The following is a 27,453-nucleotide window of genomic DNA, read 5'->3' as shown; positions in this document are numbered from 1 at the left end:
AATAGAATATGAGGTTGAACATTTGAAAGTCGAACCAGTATGTTTCTTGGTAATAGGATAGTTGCTATAAATAGAACATAATACTGTTAGAAAAGTGCATGTAAGTCCACGGACAAGCGTACTCTTATACTGTAGTTACGTAGAAGCCGTCTTTTCTAAAATATGCTCTGTGGGGTTAATAGGATGTTAATAAAAACGAGAAAACAAATAAATGATTTTTTTGGGAAGGTGTATTTACCAAAAAAGCATAATCCATATACGTTTACGTGTAAATTAGTGAAAAAAAGCATAATGATTACGCCAGAAGCATAATGGTTGGCATGTATGTAACTCTTATCTCTTCTCAAAAGTGACATTTTTTCTTCAGAGCTTTAATTGATAGGCAAACAGCTGAAGATATCAAACTATACCTATAATACTGGCACAAAAGACAAATTCCTTTTCTGTTGCAATAACACAACTACTTTTCAAAACATCCTGCAAACAGATTGCTTCGACCATTTACCGTAATGATAATAAATGTCTCACTTTCAAATATTGACAACTTTGAGTCACCTATCAAAGTGAATGGAATATGGTGAGTACATGAAAGGTAAGAAATGTCTGTAAATCAATTCATATAATATGCCACTTCTTTAAAAAAATAACCTTCCTCATGAAGCACATGAGTGGTCACTGTAGATATGCACCAGTGACTGCTTAAGGCAGGGAAAAACCAATGTTTGGTTAGGAAACACATAAGTGCTGTCCACAGAAAGTAGGTGGCCATTACATTTACATACACGACATTTATAAACAAAATCTGTCCAGAGGGAGTGGGGGAAATCAGAATGGCCATTGTAAGCAGGTGACCTCTGAATAAAAAGGCAAATAAATTATTTTATTAAAATTTATACAATGAAAAAAAAAATTATTTAAATTTTCAGATGGACTCACATTAATTATAACTGGTTCTTATTTGCCAAGATTCAAACATACTAACAGAATCCATGACAATAATCTAGCAAACTAAAAATTGAGGGACATCCCCCCAAACAATTCTGTCTTCAGAAACCTGCTTATTGCCTATTGTCCCTTGCTAGCTCCCCCCCCCCTTTCCTCACCTGTTTCTCTTAAATCACTAAAATGCCTTCTTAGATCTGTGTTGTTTTCTATTTCTTTCACTTATTTCTCTTTTTATTTATTTCAGGATAAACGTTTGAGCTTGCTTTTATCTGTTTCTACTTCCAAAAGGGACTAAATTCTAGATTTCAATATTAACATGGTCTTTTTATTTTAAAAAAATGACCTTTGTTACGAAAAGTCCCACTTCCTTCAATAAAAGCACCTCTTGTGCTAACACTGACCTCTTCCCCTGTCCTCTTTAATTCCTAACTAGAACACTGAAGACCAGAATATTATCAAAAGTGTGGGGGTGGGGGTGGTGTAACTGTTGCTGCTGATCTACCACCAGAAAGAAATACTACATTTTGCTTTCACTCAGATGAGGAGGAATATAAGCAATCTCCATTATGGTGCATGTGTATTGCATGTATGTTATCTAATTTCTGTTATAACTGTAAACAGTAGTACTTTGCCTCAGGAAAGCAGACAGACCTTATCTTTCTCCTCCTCCCTGGAGTTCTCTTTCTCCTTTTCTGTGACATCCTGACTCTCAGGCACTTTATTTTCTGACTCTGACATCTTTTCTCTTTAATGAATTGTAGCTTACAAAGTACTCTGTGTTATCAAGGTTTCATGTGTTTCTGAAAACAAAACAAGAGAACAACAATAACAAAAAGAATGTTTGAGACCAAAAATAGTTAGGCTTCTCTGTAGTGGCCACATAAACCTGATTTTCACACGAGAGCAACCACATACTTTGTTCCCATCAAGGCTATTCTAATACTGCTCAAACTTAAGAAGACTGGCTAGATCAAAACTGTATAAAACAACCAAACATCTAGTCTAAACTGATTCCTTTCTTAGGGATATTTTACATATGTTCAAACAGAAAGTATTTATCAGCTTTATTTATCTGTCTTTTAACAGGAAAGGATCCATTTTCAAACAACTCTTGACTATATCAACTCAAACCTACATAACTGGATATAATACTTATTTGTTGTAAGACTCTTATGGCAAAGAAATTAGGTCTAATAAGAGTACCATGAATGGCACATTATATGTTCACCCCATATAAGCACCAGTAGGACATAGATGCTTCTGGAGATTATTGACAAATGGGCTTTAATGACACTGACCCTTGGTCATAGTATGAATGGCTTAAGTAAATGTGCAGAATCATATATTTTCTATTAGACTTACCATGACTATGACCCCTGACCTGACATCAGAATCTATGGGTTTCATTATTATCAGAAGTGCAAGCCAAGATGAAAGCTTGATCAAAAAACTTACTCTTGAATAAAGGTTGTTACTGAAAATCCATTTTTCTTGGAACCAGTGATGTTAAGCTTTAACATTTTGACTAAAAATCAACAGGCCTCTTCCATACATTAAATGCAAGCCCTCCATGCATTTTGATGAAGCTACATGGTCTAGAACGAAAATTATTATGCAAACAAAATTTGTCTTCCTTAAGTTAGCGACTGTGACTTTTGACCTTCAAAACAATAGGCTTCTTTCTTACCCAATGTTTATTTCATGCATAAACATTGGTGAAGGTACATTACTGAGAACTTAAATTTTTGTCCACAAACCAGTTTTCTTCTTGCAGTTTGATTTTGACCTTTGCCATTTTGACCCCAAAATCTGAAAGTTTTACCCTAATACAAGTGCAAAGCTTCCACATATGTCGATCAAGGTATACGGCTTAGAAGTGAAGTTATAATGAACAATACATTTTTATTTAAGTCACCGTTTTTCTTTCTTACCCATTGTGTACGTCATACAAAAATAATGGTGAAGGTAGCAGGTCAAGAACCTAAATGTCTGCTGGAACCTTTTTTCATCAGTCATAGTGATCTTGACCTTTGGCTTATAAGCCCAATTTTACCCGAGTTCAAGCTATCCACAAAATTTGGTCCAAGCCTGTGATATGAAACTAATGTTACTGTTTGGAAACAGGTCTCGCTAGAATTTTAAAATTAGGAGTCCAGAACTCCCATTTTGGTAAAAATAGGAGTCCCACCATCAAAAGTTGCAGTTCCTTCTTACCTACAGAATCAACAGACGTGAGTGCATCTATTTTAAGATGGAGAGGTTTTCGTAATGTAATCACTCACTTTAATATAGCTTCATTACAACAGTCCATTGACAGGATTGCAAATTTATGGTTTATTTATTTGTCTACGTACTCGTTTTAATTTTAGACAATGGTTAAATACATGTATCTGATTTGCTGTTTTTTCCATATTTTCGCAAATACGTGTCAAGTCAGAAAACAGCTTAGACCTTAAAGTGCATCTGGCAAATTCCACAACATGGCATTGTCCCATATGTTTCTGACCTACATAATTTGCATTTTAAAGTTAAATCTTTAATAAAATACTACCTAGGCTTTGCTTTCAATGATTTGTATATTTTTCTGAATATTTGCTTCATGATTTACGAAAACTGACAATCTAATAAACTGGTACATCCCAGACGTAGCAAAGTCTGCCATTATTTCCTGTTAGGCCTACTCATTTACTTACTTTCAAACTAATTTTATGACGAAATAGTGTACAAGAGACAGTTAATACATATCCAGATCACCGATTCTGATCTTAAAACACAAGTCTGTACGTTTTTATTATCAAAGGATATCATGCAGGAAATTGATAGTTGCTACCTTACTTGGAAAAGCGTTAATGGTCAATCAGCTATCAAAACATATGCTTATGAATGGACAAGAGTTTGTTTGTCAACGTAATTGATATCAAAACTAGGCCTAGCTACTGATGTCTTCATGAATGCATTTCACTGCAACACTTAAACTAACCAGGCTAAGGCGAGGGGCATTTTAAAAAAAGTATGGTCAGTCAATGTACCTCTTAAATAATCACAGGGTGAAGTTGTTTTCACTTTCCTAACAGAAGAAGGCGAAGTTTACATTTTTAGCCGACTTAGTCACCCACTTCGCCTGGTAGCGTGATCCCTGGCCCCCCCCCCAAAAAAACTATGAAAATTAGAAGAACTAATGGTTGCCATTGAGTTCAATTTCTACATTCCTTATAACACAGACATAGCTCTTGTTCATCTATCAGAGTGAGGCTGAATTTTGTCAATCCAAGTAAAGACTTATTATAAACACTAAGCTAGGCATTACATATTTTCTTACATTTAGCTATTGTCCCATCCGAACTATCAATACTAGCAGCTTTAGCACTCTTCTGAATCTTGTTACAATCTTCGTAAGTTTGCCGTTTAACCCCAAAATACTCATCGAAATTTACGAGTGGCATTTTGTCTCAACATGTCTTGATTCTGAGGTCACATGCGCTGCTTATTCAACTACATTTGAAAATGAACACAATAATGAAAGCTAAGGTTGTTTATTTGATGTACGTTTATAAATGACCACATGTACATCTCTGGGTCTTTCTGCCTCTGAATTCAATTACTGTAAATATCAGTAAATTTTCCCACCCAGCCATAAGTCAAAGCCTTTGAATTTGTTGCCCAGCTATTGCATCATGTTCTTTTTGATGTACTCTTATAATGGCAACATGTATGAACATGTAGTACATCAAGGGGTCTTTCAGTCACTGAATTCTGTCATTGTAAATATCAGCATAGCTAAATGATCAACACACTTTCCCACAAAGCAGGTGGCTTAAGCAGGACTGGCAAGTCTTTGAATTTTGCCGCACACCTATTACATGCATACAGAGGACTCCCACCTCAGTGATTTTCTGCATCCCTGATAAAAAAATTGGCATCCAAATATGCATAAATAAGCATATCCGAGACATCTAGGAAACTATCTTCTTCAAGTCACAGTGACCATGATCGTAGATCTTTTCACACCAAAATCGACAGTTCTCTTCCATACCACAAGTGCAAACCATCCATAAAGTCTGGTAACTGTATATCTGAAGAACTCTAGTTATTGTGCAAAATCAAACTGCTAACAGATGGATTGATGGACATAACAATATAATATGCTGCCCCTTATGGTGGACATATAAAAAGACTGTAACGAAAGCAAAGGCAATTTTTAACATTCTACTTGGCAATTATACACAATGTTACACTTTTCAGACTTTGATCTTGAGCTTGAGATTTGTTCTCAAAAAGTTTCTGAAAATAAATGGCAATACTGATTTTGGTGCAAGTATCAATCAATCTTCATTCCTAAATTGTATCACTGTTAAATACTTCATATCACATGGACAACTGCCATACAGCATAAAAAGAAAGGAAGTATAGACAAGAAAAGTTAGAATTATATCCCTTCTGTGCATCCATCTATCATATTTTTGTTAAATTTTGCATTTAAGTCATTTTTTGTTCTCTGGTGTTCCATGTCACTAATCATGTTTCTAGTCTTAAAAAAATAAAATGGTTCTTCTAAAATCTAAATCCTAGCTACTTCAAAAAATTGTCAAATCTAAACATACATTGTACATGTTGTCAATATTTTTCCACTAAAATTTGTTAGACACACTAAAGACAGGCTGAGAAAGATGAGTCCCCATATAAAAATACATAGACAGATTGAAAGATTTTATTATAGTATGAAGAGAATATATATGGAAAAAATAGCATTTGTTTTGTTTTCAGTCCCCTTAAAACACATACAATTTATGCAGAAAAAAATAGTTTAGAAGCCATTCTACTGTTCAAAATTTATAAATCTACTGGTTTGAAATACAGATTGTCACATGTGTACAGATCCTATAATATCAAAATGAAAGCACTGTGTACTGGAACAATTTTTTACTAACCTTCTGTACTGGTAACAATTAAACCTGACCTCCATTTATCTCAACCCCGTCACAAAAATGTCCATCAAAATTACAATGTTCAGCTGTAAATTCTGTGATGAAAACTAGGGACAGATTTGTCAAAAGTCAGGAAGGGACAGACTTTGGTAAATCTACTTTGATACTACATTTCAGAAGAACCATTAATATTTAACATTAATAAAGGTACTGACGTGAGCACATAAAATATCTGCCAGTTCTCGCTTATCCTACAACATAAGACACCGACCCTGATAATAATGTTGTTGCACTCAAAGAACATAAATATTGGCAGTATTATAGTGCTCGCGTACCCTCCTGTTTGTTTGTACCACCTTACCGATTTGAAAAACGATAAGCATCAAGGATATATGTCTGTATGTGTGATTTGGATTTTTAACATAGCTTTAACACTTTTTCAGTTGTATCTCTATGATGTCTGCAGTGTGACAGTTTATAGTGATGTCTAGCAATGGGGCACAATGCTGCAGACATGTAGCATGATGTCCCACCCAGTCACATTTATCCTGACACCAGGCCAACCAGTCCTAACACTAACCTCTTAATGCTGAGTGCCAAGCAAGGCAGTCAAGGGTATAAAAAAGAATATAAAAAATACACAAAACATAGTTATTTCGTTTACTAATTAATAATTTCTAACACAACTGTCTCCAAGGGGTCCCTAACACTGCTGAATTATTGGCATATCAACGCAAATGAAAGCTCCTGATGTAAACAAGCAAATATATTGCTCACTGTACATTTTTTGTTTCTAGAATAGTCTATTTCAATTTATACTGTGTACAATGCATCCAATATTTGCAATGTCTAGTTTTAATATTTCTAAAACAAACTGAGCAAATAAATAGGAGGTACTCTTGTATGTTTTCAGTAAGACGTAAATCCCAAATTTATGGAATTATTGAGATTTACAAAGACGGTGAACTACATCACATATGCTGCTTGATAACACAGACTGGCCCAAGCAAACATGGTGACCGTGTTGCTCAAGAGGCTACCTTTTAATTCCAAACGACAACAGACTGACAGAGTCTGAGGCCTCTGGAGACAATTAGTTTAAAACTTATAAATCAATGAATGAAATGAATATTTTTGGTTCATTTTTTTTATATCCCAGATGCCCTTTGTTTTTAAAATTGGTAGTGGGTACAAACAAAATGGATGGTATAAGAATACGATACTCACTGGTCCTCAGTCGCGTCTGGAAAAGTACTAGCCAACTGTTCCTTTTAAGAGTAAAGGAGCAAATGCAATATTTTAAAAAAGGCAGTTACATAGGGAGAAGAGTATCTAAATAACTAGTTATGCAGGTGGCATTTACCCTGTGAAGTTTGAATCGAAACTCTACTAAGGTAAATAAGCGCCGAAGCAGAATGCCGCCATATCTATGATGCCCGGATATAAGCACATGCATCGCTAGTGGCAACAGGACATAGTACACAATTAATTTTACTATATGTTCTCTACATTTGTTTCTCAGTACTGACCTTTCCACTGTGTGACAATCAATGCAAATCATATGTTAATCTAAAATACCTTCAAAGATGACTTCACGGTTAAGTTCTTGTCAAAGGTTGACCTGCTCTTTTTTTAGATCATTGACTGTCAACATAACAGCATGTAACCAGAACACGTATTTCACTTCCGGATCATCACCAAGGCCTTATTACTCACTGTGCACTGTCGCCAAAATACATACAGACAACAACACCCTGAGCTCATATTATCAAGAATAAACAGTTACCTTTAAATCCCTACCAAAACTGCATAAATAAAACTCTTCTATCACCATCAAAATGAGAGAGGAAAAAATGTTCTAAAAATAGACTAGAACTACATTCGTGGGTACTGAACTGGAAGTATTAATTGTAACCCGATTCCTGACAGGCTCCATGTTTTATGCCAATTTTATTCAAACTTTTATATTTGCATGCTATACCTATTTCAACTTTATACATGAAGTCTTTTCGAATTTCCTTGCAAGGAAAACATGTGACACCTGTCAGAAAGTATGTAGTGCTGGTGTTCCACAGGGTGCAAGTTCTGGTCCAAGTGCTCTTGAGAAACCAAAACTAAATTTGCTATATCTTCCTTAATTATAGGAATTTTTCAATGCAGTAAAAACCTAATTGTGATACAAGATAAGCCCTGTCTGAAAATATGTTTGAAAATTACAAATGTTGATAAATTCAGTTTTAATGGCAAATTAAATAAACATTTAAATTTTAAAAACTAAATTTTATTGAAAACTTAAATTTTCATACAAGTTTTAAAACACAGTTTGACAAATTTTAGACAGAAAAGTTGACTAATGAATGATATTTAAAACAAATGGTAGTTTGGGTCTGTATAACTGATAACATTTTCCCCAGGGGTAGTGAAGCATCATAGCTCATAGTGATTTTGGCAGCAAACCGCAATATGCCTGTCCAGATGCATATAGGTGTACACACTAAAGAAACACTGACAGGTGCTATGTTCCACATTTATTGTGTCAGGTACTTAGGCAGTTGTTTCCATAACTAATAGCACATTCAGATTTAAAGTTCTAATGGGACCACTACCATGTTTTATAGCAAAAATGCATTCCATTTCAATGTCGATAACAACAAAAGGTGGCAATGGGATAGGAAAATAGCTTCTAGGGAGGTTCTACCTTACTGAAAAATGGTGCTGATCTCTCTCATGAAAACCTAAGCCATGTCTTTGAGGTGCCATGTATCAGTGTGGTGATATGAACTAATCTTGGTCACTTATGGTAGTACACTGCACATGCCCTTATGAAACCATGCTATTACCACCAGACTACTCAGGAGAGCTTCCAAGCTAATCCAACTCTAACACTTTGTTCCAGATACCAGGCTAGACCTGAAAAGATGCAATATGTTTCACTTAATTCTAGAAAACAGTAAGATCTATGTAAATGAAGTTAAAATGTGTTAGATATGGTGATTTCAAATTAACATTAAGGTTGCAAGCATGGGGGAAAATATTAAACTTGACAGAGTGACACTCAGAAATGTGAAGCAATGGCCATGTATTAAAGTGTTAAATTCATCCTAAAAGTATATGAGGTTTCTAGAAGCACATTTAGCCATTTACAAGTTAAATAACTAATCAGGTAGACTATGTATCATAAAGTTTAAGGCAATGTTGGGGCGGTGAGGTTTGATCATTGGTGTAAACATTATTACATACCAGTATACAGGAAAGTCAAGTGACAATATACTAAATTAGAATGTGTTACTATAAGCATTCTTATTCATGAGGGAAATAACAATTTTGGATATTACAAGTGAATACAGCCAAATGTGGTCATAAAAATCAACTATAAGTACCAATAAATCCTATATCATCAGCTAAATGTGAAATTCTCATCCCCAAAACTTGTAAACAAGGATGGAAATTTGCATATGTGGGACATATACAATGTACTTGTTAAGATCAAATATGCAAACATAAATCAAATTATCTATTTGAACATTTATATGGTATTTTGAAGAGTGTTGGTTACCAATTATTAAGCTCATTGATTGAATGGAATCAGATATCAGCTGATGTTTCAATACCGCACTCTGTCAAAGTACTAAATTGAAATATGTTACCATACATAGGCATATTCATGATGAAAATAACATTTTGGGATATTTTCAGTGCACATAGCCATAAATGTGCTTTACAGGTTCACTATAGGTAAAATGTCAGCCTATATGATGTACTGAATGTGAACTTTTGATCCCAAACATTCTAAAATGGATGGATATTTGTACATGTGGGATATGTAACCATGTACAAAGTTAAATTCAAATAATTTGTTTGAATGCTTCTTATGTAATCTTTAGAGTGTCAATTAACAAATAGTATTAGTAATTAATAATGCATAAAGCAAGATGGATCATTAGAATTCCCATAACATCATATAGGCCACAATGCCGCACTACACCAATCAATATCTTAACCTAACTGAACAATAAAATGGAATGCATTTTGTATTCAACTTACATCATTTTGCTTTTTTCTTACATCCAAGGGTAAATATACCTGGGGGAAGCATATTTTATCCCTTTGACCTGTATTTCATTCTCAGACAGTTTAAAATGATTTAGTAGAGAACTTGAGTAGGTTCTAGTATAAAGTTTTCATCGCTGTCCTCTCACTAAATACCTTATAACTATGTTTATAAACAATTACTGAAGGCTATACAAGCAGATATTTGTTACTCAGGAAGTGACCCCATCATAAACACATAAATTAACTGATTGGACCCCTAATAAATAGTCTGAATGGCCAATACAAATTATAATTTTGTCTTCATGTATTTTTAATGAAGGTCTCATTTTGACTACAAAGATATTTTCTCTGACAAAATGTGACAAAAATCCACCATTGGAGCTTTTATATGGTGTAGGAATACATACATGCTGATAACATTTAATATGATTCCCAAAAATATTATATATGTGCATTTTAGGGGTTTTTTAATTTTTTTTTTTAATTTTTTTTAAATTTTATTAAAATTTTTAAAATAAAAATTAATTTTTTACTTTTAATTTCATTCTTATATTTTAAAAGTCAATATACATGACATATTAAAATTTCATGTGTCTATCTTTAATAATAAAGATTTTATACCAATTTAAACTTTGCTCAAATACTGCCCTTACAGGACATAGTACACAATTAATTTTACTATATGTTCTCTACATTTGTTTCTCAGTACTGACCTTTCCACTGTGTGACAATCAATGCAAATCATATGTTAATCTAAAATACCTTCAAAGATGACTTCACGGTTAAGTTCTTGTCAAAGGTTGACCTGCTCTTTTTTTAGATCATTGACTGTCAACATAACAGCATGTAACCAGAACACGTATTTCACTTCCGGATCATCACCAAGGCCTTATTACTCACTGTGCACTGTCGCCAAAATACATACAGACAACAACACCCTGAGCTCATATTATCAAGAATAAACAGTTACCTTTAAATCCCTACCAAAACTGCATAAATAAAACTCTTCTATCACCATCAAAATGAGAGAGGAAAAAATGTTCTAAAAATAGACTAGAACTACATTCGTGGGTACTGAACTGGAAGTATTAATTGTAACCCGATTCCAACAAGAACCAAGTTTTAAACTAATCGGAATATCGCTCGGCCATTTGGAATTACATCACAATTAATACTTCCAGTTCAGTACCCACAAATGTAGTTCTAGTCTATTTTTAGAACATTTTTTCCTCTCTCATTTTGGTGGTGATAGAAGAGTTTTATTTATGCATTTTTGGTAGGGATTTAAAGGTAACTGTTTATTCTTGATAATATGAGCTCAGGGTGTTGTTGTCTGTATGTATTTTGGCGACAGTGCACAGTGAGTAATAAGGCCTTGGTGATGATCCGGAAGTGAAATTCGTGTTCTGGTTACATGCTGTTATGTTGACAGTCAATAATCTAAAAAAAGAGCAGGTCAACCTTTGACAAGAACTTCACCGTGAAGTCATCTTTGAAGGTATTTTAGATTAACATATGATTTGCATTGATTGTCACACAGTGGAAAGGTCAGTACTGAGAAACAAATGTAGAGAACATATAGTAAAATTAATTGTGTACTATGTCCTGTAAGGGCAGTATTGGAGCAAAGTTTAAATTGGTATAAAATCTTTATTATTAAAGATAGACACATGAAATTTTAATATGTCATGTATATTGACTTTTAAAATATAAGAATGAAATTAAAAGTAAAAAATTAATTTTTATTTTAAAAATTTTAATAAAATTTTAAAAAAATTAAAAAAAATAATTAAAAAACCCCTAAAATGCACATATATAATATTTTTGGGAATCATATTAAATGTTATCAGCATGTATATATTCCTACACCATATAAAAGCTCCAATGTTGGATTTTTGTCACATTTTGTCAGAGAAAATATCTTTGTAGTCAAAATGAGACCTTCATTAAAAATACATGAAGACAAAATTATAATTTGTATTGGCCATTCAGACTATTTATTAGGGGTCCAATCAGTTAATTTATGTGTTTATGATGGGGTCACTTCCTGAGTAACAAACTTCTGCTTGTATAGCCTTCAGTAATTGTTTATAAACATAGTTATAAGGTATTTAGTGAGAGGACAGCGATGAAAACTTTATACTAGAACCTACTCAAGTTCTCTACTAAATCATTTTAAACTGTCTGAGAATGAAATACAGGTCAAAGGGATAAAATATGCTTCCCCCAGGTATATTTACCCTTGGATGTAAGAAAAAAGCAAAATGATGTAAGTTGAATACAAAATGCATTCCATTTTATTGTTCAGTTAGGTTAAGATATTGATTGGTGTAGTGCGGCATTGTGGCCTATATGATGTTATGGGAATTCTAATGATCCATCTTGCTTTATGCATTATTAATTACTAATACTATTTGTTAACTGACACTCTAAAGATTACATAAGAAGCATTCAAACAAATTATTTGAATTTAACTTTGTACATGGTTACATATCCCACATGTACAAATATCCATCCATTTTAGAATGTTTGGGATCAAAAGTTCACATTCAGTACATCATATAGGCTGACATTGTACCTATAGTGAACCTGTAAAGCACATTTATGGCTATGTGCACTGAAAAGATCCCAAAATGTTATTTTCATCATGAATATGCCTATGTATGGTAACATATTTCAATTTAGTACTTTGACAGAGTGCGGTATTGAAACATCAGCTGATATCTGATTCCATTCAATCAATGAGCTTAATAATTGGTAACCAACACTCTTCAAAATACCATATAAATGTTCAAATAGATAATTTGAATTATGTTTGCACATTTGATCTTAACAAGTACATTGTATATGTCCCACATATGCAAATTTCCATCCTTGTTTACAAGTTTTGGGGATGAGAATTTCACATTTAGCTGATGATATAGGATTTATTGGTACTTATAGTTGATTTGTATGACCACATTTGGCTGTATTCACTTGCAATATCCAAAATTGTTATTTCCCTCATGAATAAGAATGCTTATAGTAACACATTCTAATTTAGTACATTGTCACCTGACTTTCCTGTATACTGGTATGTAATAATGTTTACACCAATGATCAAACCTCACCGCCCCAACATTGCCTTAAACTTTATGATACATAGTCTACCTGATTAGTTTTTTAACTTGTAAATGGCTAAATGTGCTTCTAGAAACCTCATATACTTTTAGGATGAATTTAACACTTTAATACATGGCCATTGCTTCACATTTCTGAGTGTCACTCTGTCAAGTTTAATATTTTCCCCCATGCTTGCAACCTTAATGTTAATTTGAAATCACCATATCTAACACAGTTTAACTTCATTTACATAGATCTTACTGTTTTCTAGAATTAAGTGAAACATATTGGATCTTTTCAGGTCTAGCCTGGTATCTGGAACAAAGTGTTAGAGTTGGATTAGCTTGGAAGCTCTCCTGAGTAGTCTGGTGGTAATAGCATGGTTTCATAAGGGCATGTGCAGTGTACTGCCATAAGTGACCAAGATTAGTTCATATCACCACACTGATATATGGCACCTCAAAGACATGGCTTAGGTTTTCATGAGAGAGATCAGCAGCATTTTTCAGTAAGGTAGAACCTCCCTAGAAACTATTTTCCTGTCCCATTGCCACCTTTTGTTGTTATCGACATTGAAATGGAATGCATTTTTGCTATAAAACATGGTAGTGGTCCCATTAGAACTTTAAATCTGAATGTGCTATTAGTTATGGAAACAACTGCCTAAGTACCTGACACAATAAATGTGGAACATAGCACCTGTCAGTGTTTCTTTAGTGTGTACACCTATATGCATCTGGACAGGCATATTGCGGTTTGCTGCCAAAATCACTATGAGCTATGATGCTTCACTACCCCTGGGGAAAATGTTATCAGTTATACAGACCCAAACTACCATTTGTTTTAAATATCATTCATTAGTCAACTTTTCTGTCTAAAATTTGTCAAACTGTGTTTTAAAACTTGTATGAAAATTTAAGTTTTCAATAAAATTTAGTTTTTAAAATTTAAATGTTAATTTAATTTGCCATTAAAACTGAATTTATCAACATTTGTAATTTTCAAACATATTTTCAGACAGGGCTTATCTTGTATCACAATTAGGTTTTTACTGCATTGAAAAATTCCTATAATTAAGGAAGATATAGCAAATTTAGTTTTGGTTTCTCAAGAGCACTTGGACCAGAACTTGCACCCTGTGGAACACCAGCACTACATACTTTGTGACAGGTGTCACATGTTTTCCTTGCAAGGAAATTCAAAAAGACTTCATGTATAAAGTTGAAATAGGTATAGCATGCAAATATAAAAGTTTGACTAAAATTGGCGTAAAACATGTAGCCTGTCAGGAATTACATCACAATTAATACTTCCAGTTCAGTACCCACAAATGTAGTTCTAGTCTATTTTTAGAACATTTTTTCCTCTCTCATTTTGGTGGTGATAGAAGAGTTTTATTTATGCATTTTTGGTAGGGATTTAAAGGTAACTGTTTATTCTTGATAATATGAGCTCAGGGTGTTGTTGTCTGTATGTATTTTGGCGACAGTGCACAGTGAGTAATAAGGCCTTGGTGATGATCCGGAAGTGAAATTCGTGTTCTGGTTACATGCTGTTATGTTGACAGTCAATAATCTAAAAAAAGAGCAGGTCAACCTTTGACAAGAACTTCACCGTGAAGTCATCTTTGAAGGTATTTTAGATTAACATATGATTTGCATTGATTGTCACACAGTGGAAAGGTCAGTACTGAGAAACAAATGTAGAGAACATATAGTAAAATTAATTGTGTACTATGTCCATTTCCGTCAAGTCGAAAAGTAACTACGTATAACATATCCCGTTTATCTATCCTGACTGAAAATGCCGTGAACTCACCTCAGAACTCATTTGGAATCAAATAGATGACAACGTGTAAAACAACACACCTCCGAAACTGAAGATTACAAACGGAAGCGCGACACAAGAAGCATGGGCGATCTCATAAAAGTATATATTAATAATGTTTTAACGGAGAGACTTACATAGTTTAAATTACGATCAAGTGATGTATCAGACTGACCCTAGCAAGGTATGAAAATAAACAAAGTAATGGGGTCAAGTGTTTTTGATAATATTTTGATACTTAGAGGCATGACCTCCGCGTCGACAGAAAGTTAGTGTCCTACAGTGTAAGCACTCTGCGACGATTCCGCAGAGTGCTTACATTTGAGTACATAGGATCAACCTCAAGTTCCGAATACGTTTAAACCGGCCATTGTACAAATACCCAGAACATTCGGACAGGGCACCAGTTTAGCGTAGAAAGCTGCTTCTATCAAAATATGCTCGGCCTTTTCTGTCGAGTCAGGTGAGCTCTACTGTATAGCTCTACTAGTACAAACCCTATTAAATTGGAGATTAGCTATAAGAAATCATGTGCAGAGGAGCAAAGTTGGAAACTTATTTCCAAGTTAGTGTAGAAATGGGGAATAGAAGGAAAATCCTGATAGCTTCGCACCCTACAGGATGCCAGATGCTGGACTTCTGGGCAGTCAATGACTGTTTGGGACAGTCCGATATAATTACGGCAATCAAGCTAAATGGAATTGACATTAACAGGACTGAGGGAATCCAAAATGGGGGACGTAATAAATACATTATATACCCCAAAGATTTTGAAAGCCCCATAATAGAAGAAGGGGAAATTGAAGTCAATGGCCTCAAGGCAATGGTGTCAAAGGCATCGCCTATAACTAGAGAGGTAGAGCCCAAAACCAGAGAGATTTTCATATCAGGGCTCCCTCTAGAGATAGACAACGAAGTCCTCATAGAGAAAATTTTTGCACAAATTTAAAGTGAACATCAAACGATAAAAGATGGCTACAGTATGGGGATATCAACCAATAAAAACAGGGATTCTTAGTAAGATCATGATACAAGGACTGTGAAAAAGAGAGGCCTGCACTAGATGCAGGAAAGTCGGTCACGCGCCTAGAAACTGTCAAAATCCCTACGCCCCAAAAACGTATGCTAACGTGGCAGCAGAGACATAAAGTCACTGAGGGGGAAATGACAAACTATCTGGAATAACCAAACCAGATTATAGAGGCAACCCTGGATATAAACAGCAAAAATTGCTTCGCCATCTCTGATTGACACAGTCAATAATACTAATGTGAATCCAAATGATATCACGGGGACAAAGGAGTTAGAGTGGGAGAACTTCGAAACCACCAAAAAGACTTGCAAACCAGAGAATGGGGGGATGGGGGTGCGAAATCGCAAAAACAAACATACTTCCTACTCCAAATAGAGGATGAGATCTCAAACGAAAATGAGGAAGAAGGGCCGGTGGACCTGATAGGGTTGAAACCTCTGACGTCAACACCCGCGCACAATAAGAGAAAACATAATACTTCTTCACTAAGCTACTCTCTGGAGGGGAGTTGAGCTTAGACAAGTTCGGTCTAAACAGAACACAACACAATAATACCGCCGGTACGAACGACAATAGAAATCAGGAAAATAAAGAAAAACAAGAAAACAAACGACATGGACGAGACAAAAAATGACAGTGCAAACGGAAAGGACAATGAAACAGACGAGACAATCAACGAAAATGACATGGACATAAATCTTGAAACGGACAACGAAGAAACTGACAAAACAAATATGGAAGAGAAACCAAATAAGGAAAATGAGGCTCTGGATAAGGAAAATGAGGCTCTGGAGTTGCTCCAGAGCCCGACTAATATAATTAAATAATTCATAATCTATAACTTAAAACATTATTATATAAATATAAATAATAAAGATAAAAGTGATGCGGCACCTGGTCAAGTGTAGACCCAAAAATGGAAGAAATAAACTTCCGAACTGCGACAATCAATAGCAATGGGATAGACAAAGAAAAAGTAGAAAAATTAACCAAAGAAACAAACTCTGATGTAATTCTGATACAGGAAACGCATAATGGTTTTGTACCAGAACTAAAATTTCTTTTAGAAAACAATCTAGATTCTATAGTAGTCTGTAATGACTATATAAATAAAGATACCTGAGGTGGAGTAGCAACAATTATAAAAAATAAACAGGGCTTAAGTTGGGAACGCTATGAAAAAGGGATTTTTTTTAAAGGGCGATTACTACACATTAAAATGTACAAGTGGCATATAATAAATAAATAAATAAATAATATATATATATATATATATATATATATATATATATATATATATATATATATATATATATACCAGCAAATAGGAACCAAAAACAAATATCTATCGAAAATCTTTTCAAATACCTACAGGACTACTCTATAGACAACTTAATATCAGGGAGAGATTTTAACTGGGTAGGGGATGAAATTGATAGAACAACTGATTTGACAGTAAATGATAAACCTTTTAAAGAGAAAATGACAAACTTAATTTTGTTTAAAAACAAAGACTAAGTGATATATATAGGAAACTAAATTTAATAAGACGGGATTATACTTTCGAATACAAACAGGGAGAAGCCAGTAGGATTGATAAGTTTTATGTAACAAATTTTAAAACAACGATAAACAAAACGGTATAAATTAAAAAAATTAAACTTTCTGATCATAAAATGGTTGTAGCTGAATTAAAAATCCAAAGTAGATGTAAATGGGGACCAGGACAGTGGAAAATAAATAACAAAGTTTTAAACGATGTGGATTTTATAAATATAGTCAAAAAAACGGGAAAAAAATTACAAATGAAGAAAATGCTGACATAATTAAGGAATGGGATAGCTTAAAACATACTAAAAAAGAGAGCTATATAATTTTCAAACATAAGATCAGAAAAATTAAAAAAGGATAAAAATCAACTAAAAATAAGATTAAATATAGCAATAAAGGAAGAGGAAAAGAAACAGCTGAAAAGTAAGATAAAAGAAATAGAAGATGAGGAACATCAGGGGATAACAATTAGAGCGGGAAAATTTACTGGAATATACAAAAAAGCAAAAAGTCTATACAAACGGGAAGAACTGAGGAAAGGGGGAGAGAACATTTTTGAAAAATTAAAGTAAATAATGTTATTTATACAGATAAATCGGAAATTTTAAATAGTATTTACTTATGTTATTGAGATTTATATACCTCACAAGGTATCGAATATGATACAATAAACAACTACTTAAATAATATAGATTGTGAGATGATATCAACAGAACACAGAGACTTGTGTGATGATGTCATCTCAGACGAATAAATAACGAACAACATTGGCACACTTACAAAAGGAAAATCACCAGGGAAAGACGGTCTTCAAGTGGAGTTCTACCAGAAATTCCACGGAGAACTAACGCCTATCCTAAATGCTTTGTATAATAATATATTTTAAGTATTAAAAAAATACACATGTCAAAATCAGTGAGGGAGGGAATAATTACAATAATGTATAAAGGAAAAGGGGATAGGGATGACATAAAAAAAACTGGAGACCTATATCATTGTTGAATAACGATTATAAAATCTTAAGTAGAATATTAACTAATAGAGTAAAAAAACAGCTTAGGAAATATAATCAATATAAATCAAACTTGCGGGGATAAAGGGAGGGATATCCAACGTAATATTTTAAATATACGAACTGTAATAGACTATATAAATGAAACAGGTACGAAGGGAGCTATGGTACTCTTCGACCAAGAAAAAGCTTTTGACCGATTAGAACACAACTATATACAAAAATTATTAGAAAATTTCGGTTTCGGAGAAAACTTCCGAAAATGGACTGAACTCCTATACACAGGAATAACTTCATGTGTACAGGTTAATGGGAAATGTACGAAATAATTTGACATACAACGATCGGTGAGGCAAGGTTGCCCACTATCCATGTTATTATACGTAATAGCAATTGAAATTCTAAGCCACAAAATGAGGATAAACCCAGGAATACAAGGTATACATATTCCAAATTTAAAAGAAGAATTTAAAATGCTCCAACATGCTGATGATTGTGCGAACTTTATAAGAGATGCAAAATCTTTTGTACACTTTGAGAAAGAATTTGAAAATTTCGGGAAAGCATCAGGCTAAAAAATAAACCATGATAAGACCGAAATTCTAAAAATAGGAAACTGGAGAGGAAACAACCTTGGGTTGCCTCCCCACCTACTAAGAGATACAGTGAAAGCACTAGGGATATACTCTGGGAAGAAAGAGCTCATAGAAAACTACAAACATATGATTGAAAAAAATCAGAGAAAATGCACACATCTGGGCCCTAACGCCACTATGCATAATGGAGCTGGCCCAAGTGACTTGTTTTCAAATATAAATTATATAATTAGATCCATTGATATGGAAAACACAATTTTAAATAAGCTAGATAATGAAATAATTAACTACATATGGAATTACAAGACCCATTAAATAATAAAAGAAACTCTTTAAAGAGCAAACAGTTGAGGGGGCCTGGGATTGCCTAGCCCCCTACTACTAAAACTTTCAAGTATAATAAATAGAATGAAAAAGTGCAACGTTTTACGGGGACAGCATGGGAGGCACCGTATATCTACTGGTTCGGCTTCACTATGAAGAACCGACCAGAGATATACAAAAATAATAAACTAATAAAGAAACTTGAAGTGCCAAGGAAATTCAGAAATATAAAAGAAATACTATTAAAATATAGAGATAAAATAGAGATATGGCAACTAGATACAGGAAAAACTTATGAGTGGCTAAGAGAAGACGTAACAAAAAGAATAAGATGTAGAGCAGAAGAGAACAACTGGGGGATGCTGGGAAAGAACTTGGAAAAATTGGGGGAAAATAAGATCTGTCAAAATTCAAAGTATAATTTTTAAATATCTACACAACGCCTGGCTTACAGGCGAAGAAGCTGTAAGACGTCGTATAATTAGAATAGTACCGAAATGCCCTTTATGTAAAGTAGCAATATTTACAAAACTCCATACGATTGCCCAATGCGACAAAACCAAACAGAATTAGTTTGATAATGGAAATAAGTAAGAAGTATAAATACCACAGGAATAATATTTTATATAGAGATGTAAATTTCGAAAATAAGGTAGTTTTAAAAATAATTGATTATATTACCACAGTTATGCCATCCTGTGGCCAAGTAATACGAATTATAAAATAGAAGTTCTAAAATTTTTTTTTTTTAAACCCAAGTAGACAACATGACATAGTGTGACACTAGACCAGGGGAGGGGGAGATGGGGAAGGGACTCCGGTATACCGCGTGGGAGTGGTACCGTAAACGGGCTGGAGCCTCGTTCTCATCTCTCATCTCAGGGAGAGTGTCAAAGAAAACAAAATGACAAATAAAAATAATAATATCATCCTCTAACTTGGTTTTATAAATTTAAGAAAACTGGAATATAAATAAATGTTAACTTTCTCAACAAAATAACTCCCCTTTTATTTATTTTTTTATTTTTCTATTATATATATATATATATATATATATATATATATATATATATATATATATATATATATATATATATATATGTGTGTGTGTGTGTGTGTGTGTGTGTGTGGAATCCGCATTTTAAATTTTGTTAGGAAAGTAGAGGGAAAGAGGGACCTGCATACTGAAGAAGTAAGAGACACAGACGTCGCAGGTCTACACCACAAGGCGCCACGCGAAGTGGCCAGGCCTGCGAAAGAGCCCCAGAAAATCCAGCATGCAGGAAATGGACAAAAAAAACCCCAAACAAACAAACAAATGGGGAATAGTTTTGAATGGGCAAATATAGCCCTGATACATATAGTAATAATTATAATTTTAAAAACTTGTATGTCTTTAATGTTTGGAAGATAAAACAATGCCGAATGCGCATGCCTACAAAATATTCCAGTTCCGGATAGTTCACCGTTCAACACTTGATTAGCGAAACAAAGTCAACAAAGGAAGGAATCTTAGCTGAGGATATTAATTATACACATTAAATCAGATAATTAGATTCAGTGTCCATACTTACAATATATCAGATAATTAAATAATATTTACTTTCCATACTTAAATGATATCAAAAAATTAAATTAAATACACTGTCCATACCTGATACTGTAATTAGATTCATTATCCATAATTTCAGATACATTTGTAGGAACATTTCACTTTGCTCTGTGATTTTAAACATTTATTGCACATTTATGGCTATATAACTTTAATGAAAACAATCTCAACAATTTGCATTCTTCTATGTTGATATATCCTTCTTTCTCAGTTAACTTTCGCAACAGTTCGTTTATAACACGAGTTAAGAAAGTTATAACACAAGTTCGATAAGAAAATTATAACACGAATTCGATACGTCAGCTGATTTGTAATGCTGAATATTTTAAACAAGAAAAGTTTGTTTTTTAAAAAAAAAATGAAACACAGTATTTTAATGTATTCAGAGGAACTTAACAAAGTAATAATTACATTAGCTATCATAACGATAAAGGAGTGTAATTAATGCAAACGGAATATTTGTTTATATTTGGGTGTAAATATCGTGCAATATTCAGATTAAATAGCATGCCCAATGACGTTTATTTTTGTTTCATTTTCTTTTTGACTTTTGAAACATTAAGTATCGGACGGTACATGCAATAACTTTCAGAATAATTCTTCTTTGCTTATGCTGACACGTAATAACTCTCAAATTTGCTGGGGTCTTTAGACAACATTTCTGATTGCCGCCAGCAAATTCATCTAGAACAGTCTTCTTAAAATTAGTTTAATTCTGTTTAACTCTCCATGCATCAAATATGTCAGTTTTAAATATCCAATTATTTCATAGATTCCGTCCAATTACTTTGGTTCGCCTTTAAAATCAATATCGATCCACGTGACTGGATGTGAAATTGCAAACCGTACGATTTAAAAAAGAGACTACTTGTAAGAACATGTTCTACAAGTCGATAATAAATGGATACTCACAAATATTCATATTTGTTGTCTTTATCTATATGTCACTCTTTCTATCTTAGCATCATTTTATATTCGTTTATAACCAGAAGTATGTTTATGTAATATACGTATGCGAACACACATTCATTCGAGAATATACATACCCATGCAATAGATGAAATGAGACAGATATACATACAGACAGGCAGACATGTGAGAGCCACAAAAATCATATACATGCATAGTGTGTCTAACATCGATATTTCTCCAAACTGTATACTCTAAACTTTCCAACCGTTCAAGGAAATACAATTAAAATAATCATCAAGGAGACTCGTACGTGCGCCTGTCTGTTTAAGCGTGGTTGACATTTGTGCATTTTGAAAATTTCAGGAAAAATATAATGAACATTAATAGAAAAGCAACAGTCTAAATCAATAATAAAAGAACCTTAAGAAGTTAGAACTTTCGTCGTTCAACTTCCATTAACTGCTATGATAGAAGCTGTAAAAAATAAACATATTTTCATTATTCTTCAAGCGAGATAAATTGCAAGAACTTTCTACGCAGCGATACACTTTCGCACAATCAAATAATACAAACTAGAGCATAAGGTAGTAATGGAAAGATAATGCAGTTCTGAAATGGGCAGAGAATATGTATTTGAAAGCTGGGAGCAGCACAAGTTAGTGAGAAGACAAAAAAGATGCAAAAACAATTGATCAACTAGGATAGAATTTCTTTTTAAGATAGTGAGATATCGATCCTGCTTGCATAATGTGAGCGGTCTGTCACATTTTCTTGATCTACATCTGCCATCCTTATTGATTGAACTATCCTCAAGTGAGTTGTACCGAGATGCCCTCTGGTGTTTTCAAGGGGAGATACTGACCGTGAAACCCACTCAAGGACAAATCCGAGTAACTTCAAAATTTAAATCAAAAGGAAAAAGAGAATCGCCACACTATAAGTGCATACATAAAAAACATTTTTTTATTATTTTTTTTACCTCTATATAAGGCACCGATTCTCTTAGAACTTATTGATTCCAAAATTATTTAAATATCTATAACTAAATAAAAACTGTCTTTCTGTAATAATAATAATAATAATAAAATAAAATTTAAAAAAAGCCTGAATATAGAAGATGAAAACTAGCAGCAGGGAGGGCGAATCCTACAACTTTTAGAAGGTTCCAAATGCCGAAATAAGCCCTTTACAAAACCGCGATGACGCTTTATGTAAAGGCAATTGTCGCCGTCGTTGCTGCCCTTTGTTGTCGTTGCCCTCCCTGCTGCTTCCTGCGTTCTTTTTCGAAAACTAAGGTCTCTATCGAGGTACGAAGAAAAAAACATTCGCGTGTCTGTTGTCATAAATTAAAAATTGTTATATAATAATATGGTACACTCGGAATCTTACACAGCTAGACTAGCAAGAGAGCGAGAAGAAGCACTTAAGAAATATATCCATGTAAAGGATGATTTTAAAACAAATTTACAATTACAACAAGAAGCTAAGGAAGGTTTTACAGAATCAACTGAACTATTGTTTAAGCCTGTTACCACATCATTATCGCGTACTGCTCAACAACAAAATGTTGCAACAAGACGGTTAGCAGCCGCAGCTGAACGATCCGCTGAAGCAGCTACTAGGGCGGTTACTACTATCAGGAGAGTTGTAACAAGGCCACCCGAAGAAGTTTTTGTAGATGCGTCAGAAACGCTACCTGGAGCCGAAGCTCCGCCGGAATACAAACCTGGTAAGGTAGAAATCAAGGAGGACGTAGCAAAAAATATTAAGATGAAAAATTACGATAACGCGGTTGATCTTTTAGGTGAATTTAATGATCATGAAAACTACCCGGAGCTGGGTTCGCCGTCGTTAAAGTATGACCAATGGGAACGGTTGGTGTTTACTACACATAAAGGTATTCAGCGGGTCACGGCAAAATACGATAATGAGTTTGAACAATTTAAGAAAGATGTTAAAGCAAGGATCGTTGCAAACCCTGTTGTGACCGCAGATCTGTCAACGCCGTTAAAAACAACACCGATAACAACACAGCCGACCAGCATAGAAGAAACATCCGGCAAAGGTTTGGGAAGTGATTTTATTCCCTACCCTGATAATATTTTCAATGACGTTTCGCGGTTAGAAGTTCTCATAGGAGGAAAACGAGCTGGGAATAACTCACCAGAAATAATTAATGAAGCCGCTGATATTTGTCGGTGATTATTTCAAGGTGGTGTTATGGATGCTAACATATACCAAGAACTCGTCGATGAACTCGTTGACGATTATAGTGACTAAAGTCACAGCGATTAGATAAATAATAACAAATAACATAATATGGTTATATACAACAAACATTACACACCCGTACAAGTCAGAGCAATAAACTCACGATTACCAGTTTATAGAGCAACTTACGGAGACGGACTCGGCGATGTGGTTCAGGGTTTATTTGCGGGGTTAGCACCAAAAGTGGGTCCTCTTGCAAAACAGTTATCAATGAAAGCCATTAATATTGTTGGTGAAAAAGCTCCTGGTGCAATTGTTAGTGCTGCTGGTAAGGCACTCTCGGCAATCAAAGAAAAACTAGCGCGACTAATGCGTAAACCTCAAAGAGGTTCACCACCACCGGTGAAATTACCAAGCACTGAAATTATGGCCGCGGATGTCAGTAAGGTGATAAATCAGGCTGTAAATCAGAAACTAGCAGCGTTGATAGATCAGGAATCTGACGCACAAAGAAATATTACAGCAAATTTGATAACAGGAAGTGGACTTCGTGTGCGACGAAGATAATTACCATTTGGAAAAATACGCAATAGTATAAAATGTTCAAATGCATATCCGACACAGCATTCAATATAGATGAGCCGGTTCAGAAAGATAACTCAGTGCGTGATCATCAATTTTATTCCTATGACGCACGAAACCCAGATCAACGAGGGCGTATCGAACTTCAAGTTCATGATAAAAGTAGATATTTCTTGCCCGCTGAGGCGTTTATTGAAGTAGAAGGCGAACTTGTAAAGGCGAATGGTAATAACTACGATCCCAATACACGAGTTGGTTTTGTCAACAACGGGATCATGGCATTGTTAAGTAGCGCCACCTACATGATTGATGGAAAAAATATCGAATCGATTCAAAATGATGTCGATGTTACCACAACAATAATTGGTCTAGCGAGATATTCTGACGACTTTACAAGATCAGCTGGTCCATCAATGATGTTTGCCAAAGATATTACCGACAACGCTGATCATATTCAGTATACTGAAGTGGTAGTAACAGGCGCTTCTGCAGCTGATCGACCAGCTGATGCCCCCATTAAGGTCATAGCTAAACCGGGTGCTGATTTTAATGTTACAAAAGTTAGCGAGACTCACAACTTAGGATTTGCAACACGCCGAGCAATGTTGTCAGGAAACAATAACAGTTTTTCGTGCGCGATTCCACTCTCTCACATCTTCGGATTTTGCAGAGATGTTAGAAGGGTCATCTTTGGAGCTAAACACAGAGTTGTGCTCGTAAGAAAAACTGATGACAATGGTGATGCTGCTCTTGCTGGCAGAGTAAAAATAACAAAACTCTCATTGTGGATGCCGGTTCTCCATCGATCACAGAAGAACCGCGATTGCTCTCTTTTATGAATCAAGGTGGTAAATCATTGTTATCGTGGTTTACAGTAACCACAGATGCCAACCAAAGTACCGTCAGAGGTTTATTTACTTGGCATATAGCATCACAACAGGGCGTTTCTGCGCCGACATATTTTTATTGCGCTGCAAAATAAAACCCGATTGAACAATCAGAAACAATCTCATATGATATTTGAAAAATTTAACGTTACCGATGTTTCGTTGATAATAAACGGACAACAAGAACCGTCCGAAGATATATCATTGTTTTACACATAATCATGTGGCGCGCGCATATAATCGCTGGCTGACATTTCTGGCGCGTAATATAAATATAAATACTGGGACGCAAATATCACAGTTTGATTTTACAAATTTGTACACGATTTATTACTTTTCGCTAGAGCATCTTGATTTATCCAAACAATCTGTCGTTGATATACACTTCCGAGCTCATATTAATGACCCGCCAGCTGGTGCCGATGCTGGTTACAGAGCAATCGCGGTCATACTCAGTGACAAAGCAATGTTACTCGAAGGCATTAGTGGCCGAATGAGAGTCATTGATGCACCAGTAGAAAACATGTAGTTTTCCGAAAACATGTAGACAATTAGATCAATCTCGTATTAAATAAAATGTCATACAGTCACGTTAATGTCACTCAGACTCCTGGTCAGGCGAAAAAATTACAATCAAAAAACGCGAGCGCATGTGGGGCAACAATAACTTTGAAACAAGATCAAATCTCTAATGGCGGTCCAAACAAATTATCGCTGACTAAAACACAACTTAATCATTTCAGTAAAGCAAAACAAGCAAAAACTGGGGTTCAACTTAGTTTTGCTCCAAAAGCCATCAAAGATATGATTAAAACCGGTGGTATCTTTCCTCTTCTCGCCGCGATACCAGCACTGATAGCTGATGTTGCCCCAGCTGTCGCTAAGGCCGCCGCGTTAGGAGCTGTTGGAACAGCTGCTGAAATGGCATTAAAGAAAGCAACTGGAAAAGGATACAAAAAAAAAAAAAAGGACGCGGGTTAAGACTTCCAGGATCTCCGCCCTCATGGTACCCAAAATGGTTCTGATAAAACACAAAGTGTTTTCACCGATGTCAGATTTTGATTTACTCGATGCTGTTAAACAATTAAATATAAAAAATATCAAGGGTGTCTTTATGACAGATCAGTTACCGCAACAAACAAACAATCCAGAAACTGGAATTATTAATCTCGATAACAGCGATGGTCCAGGAACTCACTGGGTTGCTTGCGCGATCGATCCACGTGGAATTATCTATTTTGATTCGTATGGGTTAGCATCGCCAGTTGAATTCCTCAAATATGTGCAAAACACTCCATCGAAAGTTTGGTACTCAACGCTACCAACACAAACACTAACCGATCCTCCGATATGTGGTCGTGAAGTATTACATGTCCTCGATGCGATATCAGCGTCAACCAAACCACCTCACAAAGTCGTGCATGAGTATACCGCGGGTCAATTTAAACAATCGTTAAAGAATAATGGTTGATATCTACGGAAGATCTCTTCTCAACAGAAAAGTGAAGCGCACCGATATAGATTTATCAAAATATGCGACCAAGGATGAAATCGATAATCTTTTAAGCCTGACCAGGGTAGACCCAGATGAGGTTGTTATTTTTCAGGACCGACACGGAAAACTAAAAACCAGCGATATCAAATGGCATGAAATAATTCGTAGGGTTATTGGAGCCACTCCGGGTAACATCCATGTGTTCACTGACAGCGGAAAAATCAGAGATTCGCTGATATCAATCGCGGCGTTAAGAGATGATACGCAAAAATCTTCAAGGGAACGCGTAAAAAAGACCGGCGATACAATGACAGGTGAACTCAGCATAAACGGTAACAAAATAATCGTGTTAAGAGATGCAACATCCCCGGAAGATGCCGCGACTA

General features: G+C 34.8%; 1 protein-coding gene across 10 annotated transcripts in view; it reads right to left on the bottom strand.

The window, feature by feature from the left end:
* The window catches only part of LOC149807401 (dynein axonemal intermediate chain 3-like), a 135,589-nt gene that overhangs the window by 97,787 nt on the left and 10,349 nt on the right, over positions 1-27,453 (bottom strand). For 4 of the 10 annotated variants that reach the window (XM_089966293.1, XM_089966348.1, XM_089966342.1 and 1 more), the window contains exons 1-2: positions 7,234-7,312; positions 1,597-1,745 (exon numbers count right to left, since the gene is read on the bottom strand). In XM_089966293.1, coding sequence (XP_089822419.1) covers positions 1,597-1,683 — 87 coding nt within the window. In that variant the 5' untranslated portion in view covers positions 1,684-1,745; positions 7,234-7,312. Of the gene's footprint in view, positions 1-1,596; positions 1,746-7,097; positions 7,313-7,448; positions 8,000-14,843; positions 16,182-16,244; positions 16,506-27,453 lie in introns of those variants that run through there. The other 6 variants (XM_089966322.1, XM_089966335.1, XM_089966308.1 and 3 more) reach the window with 5 other exon arrangements.

Source organism: Sinohyriopsis cumingii, chromosome 1 (assembly GCF_028554795.1).
Source record: "Sinohyriopsis cumingii isolate HCF-2022 chromosome 1, ASM2855479v2, whole genome shotgun sequence".
In the NCBI taxonomy this organism is placed as follows: domain Eukaryota; kingdom Metazoa; phylum Mollusca; class Bivalvia; order Unionida; family Unionidae; genus Sinohyriopsis; species Sinohyriopsis cumingii.
The sequence above is the reverse complement of the archived record's forward strand: the minus strand, read 5'-3'. Positions and strand labels throughout refer to the sequence as shown.